Source organism: Oncorhynchus mykiss, chromosome 19 (genome assembly GCF_057628025.1).
Source record: "Oncorhynchus mykiss isolate SJ-2025 chromosome 19, ASM5762802v1, whole genome shotgun sequence".
Lineage (NCBI taxonomy): Eukaryota > Metazoa > Chordata > Actinopteri > Salmoniformes > Salmonidae > Oncorhynchus > Oncorhynchus mykiss.
In genome coordinates, this window is record NC_143040.1 from 75,071,996 (window position 1) to 75,090,843 (window position 18,848).

An 18,848-nucleotide genomic window follows, 5' to 3' on the forward strand; every position below is an offset into this window, starting at 1 on the left:
TCCAACAGTGTAGTATGTTGAACTGGACCCTCCAACAGTGTAGTATGTTGAACTGGACCCTCCAACAGTGTAGTATGTTGAACTGGACCCTCCAACAGTGTAGTATGTTGAACTGGACCATCCAACAGTATAGTATGTTGAACTGGACCATCCAACAGTATACCATAGTAGTATGTTGAACTGGACCCTCCAACAGTGTAGTATGTTGAACTGGACCCTCCAACAGTGTAGTATGTTGAACTGGACCCTCCAACAGTGTAGTATGTTGAACTGGACCCTCCAACAGTGTAGTATGTTGAACTGGACCATCCAACAGTATAGTATGTTGAACTGGACCATCCAACAGTATACCATAGTAGTATGTTGAACTGGACCCTCCAACAGTGTAGTATGTTGAACTGGACCCTCCAACAGTGTAGTATGTTGAACTGGACCCTCCAACAGTGTAGTATGTTGAACTGGACCATCCAACAGTATAGTATGTTGAACTGGACCATCCAACAGTATACCATAGTAGTATGTTGAACTGGACCCTCCAACAGTATAGTATGTGAACAGGACCCTCCAACAGTATAGTATGTTGAACTGGACCATCCAACAGTATACCATAGTAGTATGTTAAACTGAACCCTCCAACAGTATGTTGAACTGGACCCTCCAACAGGATAGTATGTTGAACTGGACCATCCAACAGTGTAGTATGTTGAACTGGACCCTCCAACAGTGTAGTATGTTGAACTGGACCATCCAACAGTGTAGTATGTTGAACTGGACCATCCAACAGTGTAGTATGTTGAACTGGACCTTCCAACAGTATAGTATGTTGAACTGGACCCTCCAACAGTGTAGTATGTTGAACTGGACCCACCAACAGTGTAGTATGTTGAACTGGACCCTCCAACAGTGTAGTATGTTGAACTGGACCCTCCAACAGTGTAGTATGTTGAACTGGACCATCCAACAGTGTAGTATGTTGAACTGGACCCTACAACTGTGTACCATAGTAGTATGTTGAACTGGACAATCCAACAGTATAGTATGTTGAACTGGACCCTCCAACAGTATAGTATGTTAAACTGGACCCTCCAACAGTGTAGTATGTTGAACTGGACCCTCCAACAGTGTAGTATGTTGAACTGGACCCTCCAACAGTGTAGTATGTTGAACTGGACCATCCAACAGTGTAGTATGTTGAACTGGACCCTCGAACAGTGTAGTATGTTGTACTGGACCATCCAACAGAGTAGTATGTTGAACTGGACCCTCCAACTGTGTACCATAGTAGTATGTTGAACTGGACAATCCAATACTATAGTATGTTGAACTGGACCCTCCAACAGTATAGTATGTTGAACTGGACCATCCAACAGTGTAGTATGTGTAACTGGACCATCCAACAGTGTAGTATGTTGAACTGGACCCTCCAACAGTGTAGTATGTTGAACTGGACCATCCAACAGTGTAGTATGTTGAACTGGACCCTCCAACAGTGTAGTATGTTGAACTGGACGCTCCAACAGTATAGTATGTTGTACTGGACCATCCAACAGAGTAGTATGTTGAACTGGACCCTCCAACTGTGTACCATAGTAGTATGTTGAACTGGACAATCCAATAGTATAGTATGTTGAACTGGACCCTCCAACAGTATAGTATGTTGAACTGGACCATCCAACAGTGTAGTATGTTGAACTGGACCATCCAACAGTGTAGTATGTTGAACTGGACCATCCAACAGTGTAGTATGTTGAACTCTCTGCAAACTGGAAACAATTTATCCGGAGGCTGCATTCATTGTAGCTGGGGATTTTAACAAGGCTAATCTGAAAACAAGACTCCCCAAATTTTATCAGCATATCGATTGCGCAACCAGGGGAGGAAAGACCTTGGACCATTGTTACTCTAACTTCCGCGACGCATATAAGGCCCTGCCCCGCCCCCCTTTCGGAAAAGCTGACCACGACTCCATTTTGTTGATCCCTGCCTACAGACAGAAACTAAAACAAGAGGCTCCCACGCTGAGGTCTGTCCAACGCTGGTCCGACCAAGCTGACTCCACACTCCAAGACTGCTTCCATCACGTGGACTGGGAGATGTTTCGTATTGCGTCAGATAACAACATTGACGAATACGCTGATTCGGTGTGCGAGTTCATTAGAACGTGCGTTGAAGATGTCGTTCCCATAGCAACGATTAAAACATTCCCTAACCAGAAACCGTGGATTGATGGCAGCATTCGTGTGAAACTGAAAGCGCGAACCACTGCTTTTAATCAGGGCAAGGTGTCTGGTAACATGACCGAATACAAACAGTGCAGCTATTCCCTCCGCAAGGCTATCAAACAAGCTAAGCGCCAGTACAGAGACAAAGTAGAATCTCAATTCAACGGCTCAGACACAAGAGGCATGTGGCAGGGTCTACAGTCAATCACGGACTACAGGAAGAAACCCAGCCCAGTCACGGACCAGGATGTCTTGCTCCCAGGCAGACTAAATAACTTTTTTGCCCGCTTTGAGGACAATACAGTGCCACTGACACGGCCTGCAACGAAAACATGCGGTCTCTCCTTCACTGCAGCCGAGGTGAGTAAGACATTTAAACGTGTTAACCCTCGCAAGGCTGCAGGCCCAGATGGCATCCCCAGCCGCGCCCTCAGAGCATGCGCAGACCAGCTGGCCGGTGTGTTTACGGACATATTCAATCAATCCCTATACCAGTCTGCTGTTCCCACATGCTTCAAGAGGGCCACCATTATTCCTGTTCCCAAGAAAGCTAAGGTAACTGAGCTAAATGACTACCGCCCCGTAGCACTCACATCCGTCATCATGAAGTGCTTTGAGAGACTAGTCAAGGACCATATCACCTCCACCCTACCTGACACCCTAGACCCACTCCAATTTGCTTACCGCCCAAATAGGTCCACAGTCGATGCAATCTCAACCACACTGCACACTGCCCTAACCCATCTGGACAAGAGGAATACCTATGTGAGAATGCTGTTCATCGACTACAGCTCGGCATTCAACACCATAGTACCCTCCAAGCTCGTCATCAAGCTCGAGACCCTGGGTCTCGACCCCGCCCTGTGCAACTGGGTACTGGACTTCCTGACGGGCCGCCCCCAGGTGGTGAGGGTAGGCAACAACATCTCCTCCCCGCTGATCCTCAACACTGGGGTCCCACAAGGTTGCGTTCTGAGCCCTCTCCTGTACTCCCTGTTCACCCACGACTGCGTGGCCACGCACGCCTCCAACTCAATCATCAAGTTTGCGGACGACACAACAGTGGTAGGCTTGATTACCAACAACGATGAGACGGCCTACAGGGAGGAGGTGAGGGCCCTCGGAGTGTGGTGTCAGGAAAACAACCTCACACTCAACGTCAACAAAACTAAGGAGATGATTGTGGACTTCAGGAAACAGCAGAGGGAACACCCCCCTATCCACATCGATGGAACAGTAGTGGAGAGGGTAGCAAGTTTTAAGTTCCTCGGCATACACATCACAGACAAACTGAATTGGTCCACTCACACAGACAGCATCGTGAAGAAGGCGCAGCAGCGCCTCTTCAACCTCAGGAGGCTGAAGAAATTCGGCTTGTCACCAAAAGCACTCACAAACTTCTACAGATGCACAATCGAGAGCATCCTGGCGGGCTGTATCACCGCCTGGTATGGCAACTGCACCGCCCTCAACCGTAAGGCTCTCCAGAGGGTAGTGAGGTCTGCACAACGCATCACCGGGGGCAAACTACCTGCCCTCCAGGACACCTACACCACCCGATGTCACAGGAAGGCCATAAAGATCATCAAGGACATCAACCACCCGAGCCACTGCCTGTTCACCCCGCTATCATCCAGAAGGCGAGGTCAGTACAGGTGCATCAAAGCTGGGACCGAGAGACTGAAAAACAGCTTCTATCTCAAGGCCATCAGACTGTTAAACAGCCACCACTAACACTGAGTGGCTGCTGCCAACACACTGACACTGACTCAACTCCAGCCACTTTAATAATGGGAATTGATGGGAAATGATGTAAATATATCACTAGCCACTTTAAACAATGCTACCTTATATAAATGTTACTTACCCTACATTATTCATCTCATATGCATACGTATATACTGTACTCTATATCATCGACGGTATCCTTATGTAATACATGTATCACTAGCCACTTTATACTATACTATGCCACTTTGTTTACATACTCATCTCATTTGTACATACTGTACCCGATACCATCTACTGTATCTTGCCTATGCTGCTCTGTACCATCACTCATTCATATATCCTTATGTACATATTCTTTATCCCCTTACACTGTGTACAAGACAGTAGTTTTGGAATTGTTAGTTAGATTACTTGTTATTACTGCATTGTCGGAACTAGAAGCACAAGCATTTCGCTACACTCGCATTAACATCTGCTAACCATGTGTATGTGACAAATAAAATTTGATTTGATTTGATTTGATTTGATTTGATTTGAACTGGACCCTCCAACAGTATAGTATGTTGAACTGGACCATCCAACAGTGTAGTATGTTGAACTGGACCCTCCAACAGTGTAGTATGTTGAACTGGACCATCCAACAGTGTAGTATGTTGAACTGGACCATCCAACAGTGTAGTATGTTGAACTGGACCCTCCAACAGTGTAGTATGTTGAACTGGACCCTCCAACAGAGTAGTATGTTGCACTGGACCATCCAACAGAGTAGTATGTTGAACTGGACCCTCCAACTGTGTACCATAGTAGTATGTTGAACTGGACAATCCAATAGTATAGTATGTTGAACTGGACCCTCCAACAGTATAGTATGTTAAACTGGACCCTCCAACAGTGTAGTATGTTAAACTGGACCCTCCAACAGTGTAGTATGTTGAACTGGACCATCCAACAGTGTAGTATGTTGAACTGGACCATCCAACAGTGTAGTATGTTGAACTGGACCATCCAACAGTGTAGTATGTTGAACTGGACCCTCCAACAGTGTAGTATGTTGAACTGGACCATCCAACAGTGTAGTATGTTGAACTGGACCCTCCAACAGTATAGTATGTTGTACTGGACCATCCAACAGAGTAGTATGTTGAACTGGACCCTCCAACTGTGTACCATAGTAGTATGTTGAACTGGACAATCCAATAGTATAGTATGTTGAACTGGACCCTCCAACAGTATAGTATGTTGAACTGGACCATCCAACAGTGTAGTATGTTGAACTGGACCCTCCAACAGTGTAGTATGTTGAACTGGACCATCCAACAGTGTAGTATGTTGAACTGGACCCTCCAACAGTGTAGTATGTTGAACTGGACCCTCCAACAGTATAGTATGTTGAACTGGACCCTCCAACAGTATAGTATGTTGAACTGGACCATCCAACAGTATAGTATGTTGAACTGGACCATCCAACAGTGTAGTATGTTGAACTGGACCCTCCAACAGTGTAGTATGTTGAACTGGACCCTCCAACAGTATAGTATGTTGAACTGGACCATCCAACAGTGTAGTATGTTGAACTGGACCATCCAACAGTGTAGTATGTTGAACTGGACCATCCAACAGTGTAGTATGTTGAACTGGACCCTCCAACAGTGTAGTATGTTGAACTGGACCCTCCAACAGAGTAGTATGTTGAACTGGATCCTCCAACAGTATAGTATGTTGCACTGGACCATCCAACAGAGTAGTATGTTGAACTGGACCCTCCAACTGTGTACCATAGTAGTATGTTGAACTGGACAATCCAATAGTATAGTATGTTGAACTGGACCCTCCAACAGTATAGTATGTTAAACTGGACCCTCCAACAGTGTAGTATGTTAAACTGGACCCTCCAACAGTGTAGTATGTTGAACTGGACCATCCAACAGTGTAGTATGTTGAACTGGACCATCCAACAGTGTAGTATGTTGAACTGGACCATCCAACAGTGTAGTATGTTGAACTGGACCCTCCAACAGTGTAGTATGTTGAACTGGACCATCCAACAGTGTAGTATGTTGAACTGGACCCTCCAACAGTGTAGTATGTTGAACTGGACCCTCCAACAGTATAGTATGTTGTACTGGACCATCCAACAGAGTAGTATGTTGAACTGGACCCTCCAACTGTGTACCATAGTAGTATGTTGAACTGGACAATCCAATAGTATAGTATGTTGAACTGGACCCTCCAACAGTATAGTATGTTGAACTGGACCATCCAACAGTGTAGTATGTTGAACTGGACCCTCCAACAGTGTAGTATGTTGAACTGGACCATCCAACAGTGTAGTATGTTGAACTGGACCCTCCAACAGTGTAGTATGTTGAACTGGACCCTCCAACAGTATAGTATGTTGAACTGGACCATCCAACAGTGTAGTATGTTGAACTGGACCATCCAACAGTGTAGTATGTTGAACTGGACCCTCCAACAGTGTAGTATGTTGAACTGGACCCTCCAACAGTGTAGTATGTTGAACTGGACCCTCCAACAGTGTAGTATGTTGAACTGGACCCTCCAACAGTGTAGTATGTTGAACTGGACCATCCAACAGTGTAGTATGTTGAACTGGACCCTCCAACAGTGTAGTATGTTGAACTGGACCCTCCAACAGTATAGTATGTTGAACTGGACCCTCCAACAGTATAGTATGTTGTACTGGACCATCCAACAGAGTAGTATGTTGAACTGGACCCTCCAACTGTGTACCATAGTAGTATGTTGAACTGGATAATCCAACAGTATAGTATGTTGAACTGGACCATCCAACAGTGTAGTATGTTGAACTGGACCATCCAACAGTGTAGTATGTTGAACTGGACCATCCAACAGTGTAGTATGTTGAACTGGACCCTCCAACAGTGTAGTATGTTGAACTGGACCCTCCAACAGTGTAGTATGTTGAACTGGACCCTCCAACAGTATAGTATGTTGCACTGGACCATCCAACAGAGTAGTATGTTGAACTGGACCCTCCAACTGTGTACCATAGTAGTATGTTGAACTGGACAATCCAATAGTATAGTATGTTGAACTGGACCCTCCAACAGTATAGTATGTTAAACTGGACCCTCCAACAGTGTAGTATGTTGAACTGGACCATCCAACAGTGTAGTATGTTGAACTGGACCATCCAACAGTGTAGTATGTTGAACTGGACCCTCCAACAGTATAGTATGTTGAACTGGACCATCCAACAGTGTAGTATGTTGAACTGGACCCTCCAACAGTATAGTATGTTGAACTGGACCATCCAACAGTGTAGTATGTTGAACTGGACCATCCAACAGTGTAGTATGTTGAACTGGACAATCCAACAGTGTAGTATGTTGAACTGGACCCTCCAACAGTGTAGTATGTTGAACTGGACCCTCCAACAGTGTAGTATGTTGAACTGGACCCTCCAACAGTGTAGTATGTTGAACTGGACCCTCCAACAGTGTAGTATGTTGAACTGGACCCTCCAACAGTGTAGTATGTTGAACTGGACCATCCAAAAGTGTAGTATGTTGAACTGGACCCTCCAACAGTGTAGTATGTTGAACTGGACCCTCCAACAGTATAGTATGTTGTACCGGACCCTCCAACAGTATATTATGTTGTACTGGACCATCCAACAGAGTAGTATGTTGAACTGGACCCTCCAACTGTGTACCATAGTAGTATGTTGAACTGGACAATCCAACAGTATAGTATGTTGAACTGGACCCTCCAACAGTATAGTATGTTAAACTGGACCCTCCAACAGTGTAGTATGTTGAACTGGACCCTCCAACAGTATAGTATGTTGAACTGGACCCTCCAACAGTGTAGTATGTTGAACTGGACCCTCCAACAGTATAGTATGTTGAACTGGACCCTCCAACAGTATAGTATGTTGTACTGGACCATCCAACAGAGTAGTATGTTGAACTGGACCCTCCAACTGTGTACCATAGTAGTATGTTGAACTGGACAATCCAATAGTATAGTATGTTGAACTGGACCCTCCAACAGTATAGTATGTTGAACTGGACCATCCAACAGTGTCGTATGTTGAACTGGACCCTCCAACAGTGTAGTATGTTGAACTGGACCATCCAACAGTGTAGTATGTTGAACTGGACCATCCAACAGTATAGTATGTTGAACTGGACCATCCAACAGTGTAGTATGTTGAACTGGACCCTCCAAAGTGTAGTATGTTGAACTGGACCCTCCAACAGTATAGTATGTTGAACTGGACCATCCAACAGTGTAGTATGTTGAACTGGACCATCCAACAGTGTAGTATGTTGAACTGGACCATCCAACAGTGTAGTATGTTGAACTGGACCCTCCAACAGTGTAGTATGTTGAACTGGACCCTCCAACAGTATAGTATGTTGAACTGGACCATCCAACAGTATAGTATGTTGAACTGGACCATCCAACAGTGTAGTATGTTGAACTGGACCCTCCAAAGTGTAGTATGTTGAACTGGACCCTCCAACAGTATAGTATGTTGAACTGGACCATCCAACAGTGTAGTATGTTGAACTGGACCATCCAACAGTGTAGTATGTTGAACTGGACCATCCAACAGTGTAGTATGTTGAACTGGACCCTCCAACAGTGTAGTATGTTGAACTGGACCCTCCAACAGTGTAGTATGTTGAACTGGACCCTCCAACAGTGTAGTATGTTGAACTGGACCCTCCAACAGTGTAGTATGTTGAACTGGACCCTCCAACAGTGTAGTATGTTGAACTGGACCATCCAACAGTGTAGTATCTTGAACTGGACCCTCCAACAGTATAGTATGTTGTACTGGACCCTCCAACAGTATAGTATGTTGTACTGGACCATCCAACAGAGTAGTATGTTGAACTGGACCCTCCAACTGTGTACCATAGTATTATGTTGAACTGGACCCTCCAACAGTATAGTATGTTGTACTGGACCATCCAACAGAGTAGTATGTTGAACTGGACCCTCCAACTGTGTACCATAGTAGTATGTTGAACTGGACAATCCAATACTATAGTATGTTGAACTGGAAGCTCCAACAGTATAGTATGTTGAACTGGACCATCCAACAGTGTAGTATGTTGAACTGGACCCTCCAACAGTGTAGTATGTTGAACTGGACCATCCAACAGTGTAGTATGTTGAACTGGACCATCCAACAGTGTAGTATGTTGAACTGGACCCTCCAACAGTATAGTATGTTGAACTGGACCATCCAACAGTATAGTATGTTGAACTGGACCATCCAACAGTGTAGTATGTTGAACTGGACCCTCCAACAGTGTAGTATGTTGAACTGGACCCTCCAACAGTATAGTATGTTGAACTGGATCATCCAACAGTGTAGTATGTTGAACTGGACCATCCAACAGTGTAGTATGTTGAACTGGACCATCCAACAGTGTAGTATGTTGAACTGGACCCTCCAACAGTATAGTATGTTGAACTGGACCATCCAACAGTGTAGTATGTTGAACTGGACCATCCAACAGTGTAGTATGTTGAACTGGACCCTCCAACAGTGTAGTATGTTGAACTGGACCCTCCAACAGTGTAGTATGTTGAACTGGACCCTCCAACAGTGTAGTATGTTGAACTGGACCATCCAACAGTATAGTATGTTGAACTGGACCATCCAACAGTGTAGTATGTTGAACTGGACCCTCCAACAGTATAGTATGTAGAACTGGACCATCCTACAGTATAGTATGTTGAACTGGACCATCCAACAGTGTAGTATGTTGAACTGGACCCTCCAACAGTGTAGTATGTTGAACTGGACCCTCCAACAGTATAGTATGTTGAACTGGACCATCCAACAGTGTAGTATGTTGAACTGGACCATCCAACAGTGTAGTATGTTGAACTGGACCATCCAACAGTGTAGTATGTTGAACTGGACCCTCCAACAGTATAGTATGTTGAACTGGACCATCCAACAGTGTAGTATGTTGAACTGGACCATCCAACAGTGTAGTATGTTGAACTGGACCCTCCAACAGTGTAGTATGTTGAACTGGACCCTCCAACAGTGTAGTATGTTGAACTGGACCCTCCAACAGTGTAGTATGTTGAACTGGACCCTCCAACAGTGTAGTATGTTGAACTGGACCCTCCAACAGTGTAGTATGTTGAACTGGACCATCCAACAGTGTAGTATGTTGAACTGGACCCTCAAACAGTGTAGTATGTTGAACTGGACCCTCCAACAGTATAGTATGTTGAACTGGACCCTCCAACAGTATAGTATGTTGTACTGGACCATCCAACAGAGTAGTATGTTGAACTGGACCCTCCAACTGTGTACCATAGTAGTATGTTGAACTGGACAATCCAACAGTATAGTATGTTGAACTGGACCATCCAACAGTGTAGTATGTTGAACTGGACCATCCAACAGTGTAGTATGTTGAACTGGACCATCCAACAGTGTAGTATGTTGAACTGGACCCTCCAACAGTGTAGTATGTTGAACTGGACCCTCCAACAGTGTAGTATGTTGAACTGGACCCTCCAACAGTATAGTATGTTGCACTGGACCATCCAACAGAGTAGTATGTTGAACTGGACCCTCCAACTGTGTACCATAGTAGTATGTTGAACTGGACAATCCAATAGTATAGTATGTTGAACTGGACCCTCCAACAGTATAGTATGTTAAACTGGACCCTCCAACAGTGTAGTATGTTGAACTGGACCATCCAACAGTGTAGTATGTTGAACTGGACCATCCAACAGTGTAGTATGTTGAACTGGACCCTAAACAGTATAGTATGTTGAACTGGACCATCCAACAGTATAGTATGTTGAACTGGACCATCCAACAGTGTAGTATGTTGAACTGGACCCTCCAACAGTGTAGTATGTTGAACTGGACCCTCCAACAGTATAGTATGTTGAACTGGACCATCCAACAGTGTAGTATGTTGAACTGGACCATCCAACAGTGTAGTATGTTGAACTGGACCATCCAACAGTGTAGTATGTTGAACTGGACCATCCAACAGTATAGTATGTTGAAATGGACCCTCCAACAGTGTAGTATGTTGAACTGGACCATCCAACAGTGTAGTATGTTGAACTGGACCCTCCAACAGTGTAGTATGTTGAACTGGACCATCCAACAGTATAGTATGTTGTACTGGACCCTCCAACAGTATAGTATGTTGTACTGGACCATCCAACAGAGTAGTATGTTGAACTGGACCCTCCAACTGTGTACCATAGTAGTATGTTGAACTGGACCCTCCAACAGTATAGTATGTTGTACTGGACCCTCCAACAGTATAGTATGTTGTACTGGACCATCCAACAGAGTAGTATGTTGAACTGGACCTTCCAACTGTGTACCATAGTAGTATGTTGAACTGGACAATCCAATAGTATAGTATGTTGAACTGGACCCTCCAACAGTATAGTATGTTGTACTGGACCATCCAACAGAGTAGTATGTTGAACTGGACCCTCCAACTGTGTACCATAGTAGTATGTTGAACTGGACAATCCAACAGTATAGTATGTTGAACTGGACCCTCCAACAGTATAGTATGTTAAACTGGACCCTCCAACAGTGTAGTATGTTGAACTGGACCCTCCAACAGTATAGTATGTTGAACTGGACCCTCCAACAGTATAGTATGTTAAACTGGACCCTCCAACAGTATAGTATGTTGAACTGGACCCTCCAACAGTATAGTATGTTGTACTGGACCATCTAACAGAGTAGTATGTTGAACTGGACCCTCCAACTGTGTACCATAGTAGTATGTTGAACTGGACAATCCAACAGTATAGTATGTTGAACTGGACCATCCAACAGTGTAGTATGTTGAACTGGACCATCCAACAGTGTAGTATGTTGAACTGGACCATCCAACAGTGTAGTATGTTGAACTGGACCCTCCAACAGTGTAGTATGTTGAACTGGACCCTCCAACAGTGTAGTATGTTGAACTGGACCCTCCAACAGTATAGTATGTTGCACTGGACCATCCAACAGAGTAGTATGTTGAACTGGACCCTCCAACTGTGTACCATAGTAGTATGTTGAACTGGACAATCCAATAGTATAGTATGTTGAACTGGACCCTCCAACAGTATAGTATGTTAAACTGGACCCTCCAACAGTGTAGTATGTTGAACTGGACCATCCAACAGTGTAGTATGTTGAACTGGACCATCCAACAGTGTAGTATGTTGAACTGGACCCTAAACAGTATAGTATGTTGAACTGGACCATCCAACAGTATAGTATGTTGAACTGGACCATCCAACAGTGTAGTATGTTGAACTGGACCCTCCAACAGTGTAGTATGTTGAACTGGACCCTCCAACAGTATAGTATGTTGAACTGGACCATCCAACAGTGTAGTATGTTGAACTGGACCATCCAACAGTGTAGTATGTTGAACTGGACCATCCAACAGTGTAGTATGTTGAACTGGACCATCCAACAGTATAGTATGTTGAAATGGACCCTCCAACAGTGTAGTATGTTGAACTGGACCATCCAACAGTGTAGTATGTTGAACTGGACCCTCCAACAGTGTAGTATGTTGAACTGGACCATCCAACAGTATAGTATGTTGTACTGGACCCTCCAACAGTATAGTATGTTGTACTGGACCATCCAACAGAGTAGTATGTTGAACTGGACCCTCCAACTGTGTACCATAGTAGTATGTTGAACTGGACCCTCCAACAGTATAGTATGTTGTACTGGACCCTCCAACAGTATAGTATGTTGTACTGGACCATCCAACAGAGTAGTATGTTGAACTGGACCCTCCAACTGTGTACCATAGTAGTATGTTGAACTGGACAATCCAATAGTATAGTATGTTGAACTGGACCCTCCAACAGTATAGTATGTTGTACTGGACCATCCAACAGAGTAGTATGTTGAACTGGACCCTCCAACTGTGTACCATAGTAGTATGTTGAACTGGACAATCCAACAGTATAGTATGTTGAACTGGACCCTCCAACAGTATAGTATGTTAAACTGGACCCTCCAACAGTGTAGTATGTTGAACTGGACCCTCCAACAGTATAGTATGTTGAACTGGACCCTCCAACAGTATAGTATGTTAAACTGGACCCTCCAACAGTGTAGTATGTTGAACTGGACCCTCCAACAGTATAGTATGTTGTACTGGACCATCCAACAGAGTAGTATGTTGAACTGGACCCTCCAACTGTGTACCATAGTAGTATGTTGAACTGGACAATCCAATAGTATAGTATGTTGAACTGGACCCTCCAACAGCATAGTATGTTAAACTGGACCCTCCAACAGTGTAGTATGTTGAACTGGACCCTCCAACAGTATAGTATGTTGAACTGGACCCTCCAACAGTATAGTATGTTAAACTGGACCCTCCAACAGTGTAGTATGTTGAAATGGATCTTCCAACAGTATAGTATGTTGAACTGGACCCTCCAACTGTGTACCATAGTAGTACGTTGAACTGGACAATCCAATAGTATAGTATGTTGAACTGGACCCTCCAACAGTATAGTATGTTAAACTGGACCCTCCAACAGTGTAGTATGTTGAACTGGACCCTCCAACAGAGTAGTATGTTGAACTGGACCCTCCAACTGTGTACCATAGTAGTATGTTGAACTGGACCATCCAACAGTGTAGTATGTTGAACTGGACCATCCAACAGTGTAGTATGTTGAACTGGACCATCCAACAGTGTAGTATGTTGAACTGGACCATCCAACAGTGTAGTATGTTGAACTGGACCCTCCAACAGTGTAGTATGTTGAACTGGACCCTCCAACAGTGTAGTATGTTGAACTGGACCCTCCAACAGTGTAGTATGTTGAACTGGACCATCCAACAGTGTAGTATGTTGAACTGGACCCTCCAACAGTATAGTATGTTGAACTGGACCATCCAACAGTGTAGTATGTTGAACTGGACCATCCAACAGTGTAGTATGTTGAACTGGACCCTCCAACAGAATACCTCTAGAGACTCTGTGGAAACGTATGGTCTCAACACACCCAAACAAATATACATGCGAACACACAAAGCTGCACATCCACCCACCCAACCAGCCAACCCACCCACCCAGCCAACCCACCCATACACCCACGCACCCAGCCAACCCACCCATACACCCAGTCAACCCACCCAGCCAACCCACCCATACACCCACCCACCCAGTCAACCCACCCAGCCATACACCCACCCACCCAGTCAACCAACCCAGTCAACCAACCCAGCCAACCCACCCAGCCAACCCACCCAGCCAACCCACCCACCCAGCCAACCCAGCCCTACCTGCATACGTAGTCGTTCCTACAGATGCGCAGTGCAGCCAGACAGTTGCGTTTGTCTTGGTCCTCGTAGGAGCAGGCTGGTATGATGGTCTGTCTCCGTCTCTCAGCGCACGCCATGTCTGGACAGGGTTAGACTGGGTTAGTTACACACTCACCCACCCACTACACTCAAACACACACACCCACACACTACACTTACACTTACGCTCACACACCCACACACTACACTTACACTCACACACCACACTTACACTCAAACACACACACCCACACACTACACTTACACTCACACACCCACACACTACACTTACACTCACACACCCACACACTACACACACTATACACACCCACACCCACACTACACACACTATACACACCCACACCCACACACTATACACACCCACACACACACACACCCACACACTATACACACCCACACTACACACTACCCCCCTCTCCTACCTGTGCAGGGGCAGAACAGCAGCTGGTGGGTGTAGTCAGGCGGGACCCGGTCGAAGAACTTCCTGAGAGCCTTGTTACACCTGGCTCTGTTACAGGGGCCTGAGCGGGCCGACGGCTGGATGCAGGCCGAGACGTATTCCGTACGGAGCTTCTGACAGGTCTCGTCCACGTTACACGCCTTCGCCGCGTCCAGACAACGGTTCAACGTCGTTATGCCCACCTCATCTGCTGGAAACAAAACAAGGCATAGCACTTTGTGACATCGGATTATGTAAAAACAGCTTCATTATAAATAATAACTATAAATACATTTTAAAAATACATTTGATTGAGTAAATGTTGACTTTAAGTCTGGTCCCTAACCCTGTCCCCTATGTAGTGGTCCCTAACCCTGTCCCCTATGTAGTGGTCCCTAACCCTGTCCCCTATGTAGTGGTCCCTAACCCTGTCCCCTATGTAGTGGTCCCTAACCCTGTCCCCTATGAAGTGGTCCCTAACCCTGTCCCCTATGTAGTGGTCCCTAACCCTGTCCCCTATGTAGTGGTCCCTAACCCTGTCCCCTATGTAGTGGTCCCTAACCCTGTCCCCTATGTAGTGGTCCCTAACCCTGTCCCCTATGAAGTGGTCCCTAACCCTGTCCCCTATGTAGTGGTCCCTAACCCTGTCCCCTATGTAGTGGTCCCTAACCCTGTCCCCTATGTAGGGATCCCTAACCCTGACCAGGACCCATACAGAGTGTCTTCTGACCAGGACCCAAACAGAGTGTCTTCTGACCAGGACCCAAACAGGATGTCTGTCCCAATGATTAATAAGACTAATTGAAGTTTTTAGTGATAAGCCTCCTGCATCTGGAAATTAAATGAAAAGGATTCATTCTTTGTAAATTAAAAAGCAATCTCAAATAAGTCTTATCTGTAGAAGTTACTAAATATAACATGAATCAAGTGTTGGATGTGTCTGTTCTGTCTGGACACTGAGTTTAATTAGCCCTCATCGTTTAATATCATATTTTGGAGGGTTAATGCAGAGCTGTGTGTGTGTGTGTGTGTGTGTGTGTGTGTGTGTGTGTGTGTGTGTGTGTGTGTGTGTGTGTGTGCGTGTGTGCGTGCGTGTATATATATATATATTGAGGGTGAATGAAGAGCAGAGAGCCAGCTCCTCCATTTCTATCCCTTCACAACACCAAATGAAGCCTTCTGACTAACCCATCTATGTGATTCCTGACTAACCCATCTATGTGATTCCTGACTAACCCATCTATGTGATTCCTGACTAACCCATCTACGTGATTCCTGACTAACCCATCTACGTGATTCCGGACTAACCCATCTATGTGATTCCTGACTAACCCATCTACGTGATTCCTGACTAACCCACCTACGTGATTCCTGACTAACCCATCTATGTGATTCCTGACTAACCCATCTATGTGATTCCTGACTAACCCATCTATGTGATTCCTGACTAACCCATCTACGTGATTCCTAACTAACCCATCTATGTGATTCCTGACTAACCCATCTATGTGATTCCTGACTAACCCATCTACGTGATTCCTGACTAACCCACCTACGTGATTCCTGACTAACCCATCTATGTGATTCCTGACTAACCCATCTATGTGCAGGAGTACCAGGCAATAACATGGCTATATACAGAGGTACCAGTACTGAGTCGATGTGCAGGGGTACCAGGCAATAACATGGCTATATACAGAGGTACCAGTACTGAGTCGATGTGCAGGGGTACCAGGCAATAACATGGCTATATACAGAGGTACCAGTACTGAGTCAATGTGCAGGAGTACCAGGTAATAACATGGCTATATACAGAGGTACCAGTACTGAGTCAATGTGCAGGGGTACCAGGCAATAACATGGCTATATACAGAGGTACCAGTACTGAGTCGATGTGCAGGAGTACCAGGTAATAACATGGCTATATACAGAGGTACCAGTACTGAGTCGATGTGCAGGGGTACCAGGCAATAACATGGCTATATACAGAGGTACCAGTACAGAGTCAATGTGCAGGAGTACCAGGCAATAACATGGCTATATACAGAGGTACCAGTACTGAGTCAATGTGCAGGAGTACCAGGTAATAACATGGCTATATACAGAGGTACCAGTACTGAGTCGATGTGCAGGGGTACCAGGCAATAACATGGCTATATACAGAGGTACCAGTACTGAGTCGATGTGCAGGGGTACCAGGCAATAACATGGCTATATACAGAGGTACCAGTACTGAGTCGATGTGCAGGAGTACCAGGCAATAACATGGCTATATACAGAGGTACCAGTACTGAGTCGATGTGCAGGGGTACCAGGCAATAACATGGCTATATACAGAGGTACCAGTACTGAGTCGATGTGCAGGGCTATGAGGTCATTGAGGTAGATATGTAGACATAACTAGGAATACAGTGAGAGATAAACAGTGGCAGCAGTGTATGTGATGAGTCAACGCAGGTAGTCTGGGTAGCTATTTGGTTATCTGGTTGACATTAGAACAGATAAATCAGTCATTCTGACTGCTCAGGATTTTTCAGATTTAAAAGAAAATCTGCCTGACTACGTATTGGATAAGCCTACAAGGCAGGGAGGGATGTTTTTTCTGTTTGTCCAGATTGACATAGTCTATTTATTGTGTTGTTGAAAACACAAACCGTGATATTGAAGTGGCCGAAGTCCGTATGCTTTATTTATTGGTTGTGTGTTGCATTGGCACAGAAACCTGTTGCTGAAAAATTAATTGCATGTATTTTATATAATTATATAAATATGGCATCAAAATGTTGAGAATGATCATAGTTTAATGAAACAGGCACGAAGAGTGAGTTTATCTGTGGTGGTCGGTGAACACCTCCAACCCCTAAAGACGAACAATGGGTACATATTGAAGATGTACATGCTCGTCCCCAGAATCTTTTCACATGACGATCTTCAAAGGATAAGCAAGGAAAATTAATTAGCTTTTCACAATTCACAGATAAATTGGTCCACATGGGAAAACTAAAGGCATAGAAACCGCAAATGGTAATAGGAAATACATGTATTTCCATGGCAGAAATATAAAGTAATTTTGGACTGACCAAATACATGCAACTTAAAAGTGACATATCATGAGACAGGTTAGTCTAGTTGGTCCCAGGGAAGACACACAGACAGGTTAGTCTAGTTGGTCCCAGGGAAGACAAACAGACAGGTTTGTCTAGTTGGTCCCAGGGAAGACACACAGACAGGTTAGTCTAGTTGGTCCCAGGGTAGACACACAGACAGGTTAGTCTAGTTGGTCCCAGGGTAGACACACAGACAGGTTAGTCTAGTTGGTCCCAGGGTAGACACACAGACAGGTTAGTCTAGTTGGTCCCAGGGAAGACACACAGACAGGTTAGTCTAGTTGGTCCCAGGGAAGACAAACAGACAGGTTAGTCTAGTTGGTCCCAGGGTAGACACACAGACAGGTTAGTCTAGTTGGTCCCAGGGTAGACGCACAGACAGGTTAGTCTAGTTGGTCCCAGGGTAGACACACAGACAGGTTAGTCTAGTTGGTCCCAGGGTAGACACACAGACAGGTTACGAGAGTTGTCCGCAGGCCCCATCTATCTACTCCCAGGGTAAACACTCACCTGCAGCCATGTAGGCCAGGACTATAGCTGCCCCCCTCTATCTACCCCCAGGGTAAACACTCCCCTGCAGTGATAGAGGCACAGGACTATAGCTGCCCCCCTCTATCTACCCTCAGGGTAAATACTCACCTGCAGTGAAAGAGGCACAGGACTATAGCTGCCCCCCTCTATCTACCCCCAGGGTAAACACTCACCTGCAGTGATAGAGGCACAGGACTATAGCTGCCCCCCTCTATCTACCCCCAGGGTAAACACTCCCCTGCAGCCATGTAGGCCAGGACTATAGCTGCCCCCCTCTATCTACCCCCAGGGTAAACACTCCCCTGCAGTGATAGAGGCACAGGACTATAGCTGCCCCCCTCTATCTACCCCCAGGGTAAACACTCCCCTGCAGTGATAGAGGCACAGGACTATAGCTGCCCCCCTCTATCTACCCCCAGGGTAAATACTCACCTGCAGTGATAGAGGCACAG

At 45.3% G+C, this 18,848-nt stretch overlaps 1 protein-coding gene across 1 annotated transcript in view; it reads right to left on the bottom strand.

Moving 5' to 3' along the window:
* Positions 1 to 18,848, bottom strand: part of LOC110514564 (GDNF family receptor alpha-4-like) — a 178,018-nt gene that overhangs the window by 145,442 nt on the left and 13,728 nt on the right. The window contains exons 4-5 of the mRNA XM_090209746.1: positions 14,742 to 14,969; positions 14,281 to 14,398 (exon numbers count right to left, since the gene is read on the bottom strand). Of these exons, the coding sequence (XP_090065872.1) occupies positions 14,281 to 14,398; positions 14,742 to 14,969 (346 nt within the window). The remainder of the gene's footprint in view (positions 1 to 14,280; positions 14,399 to 14,741; positions 14,970 to 18,848) is intronic.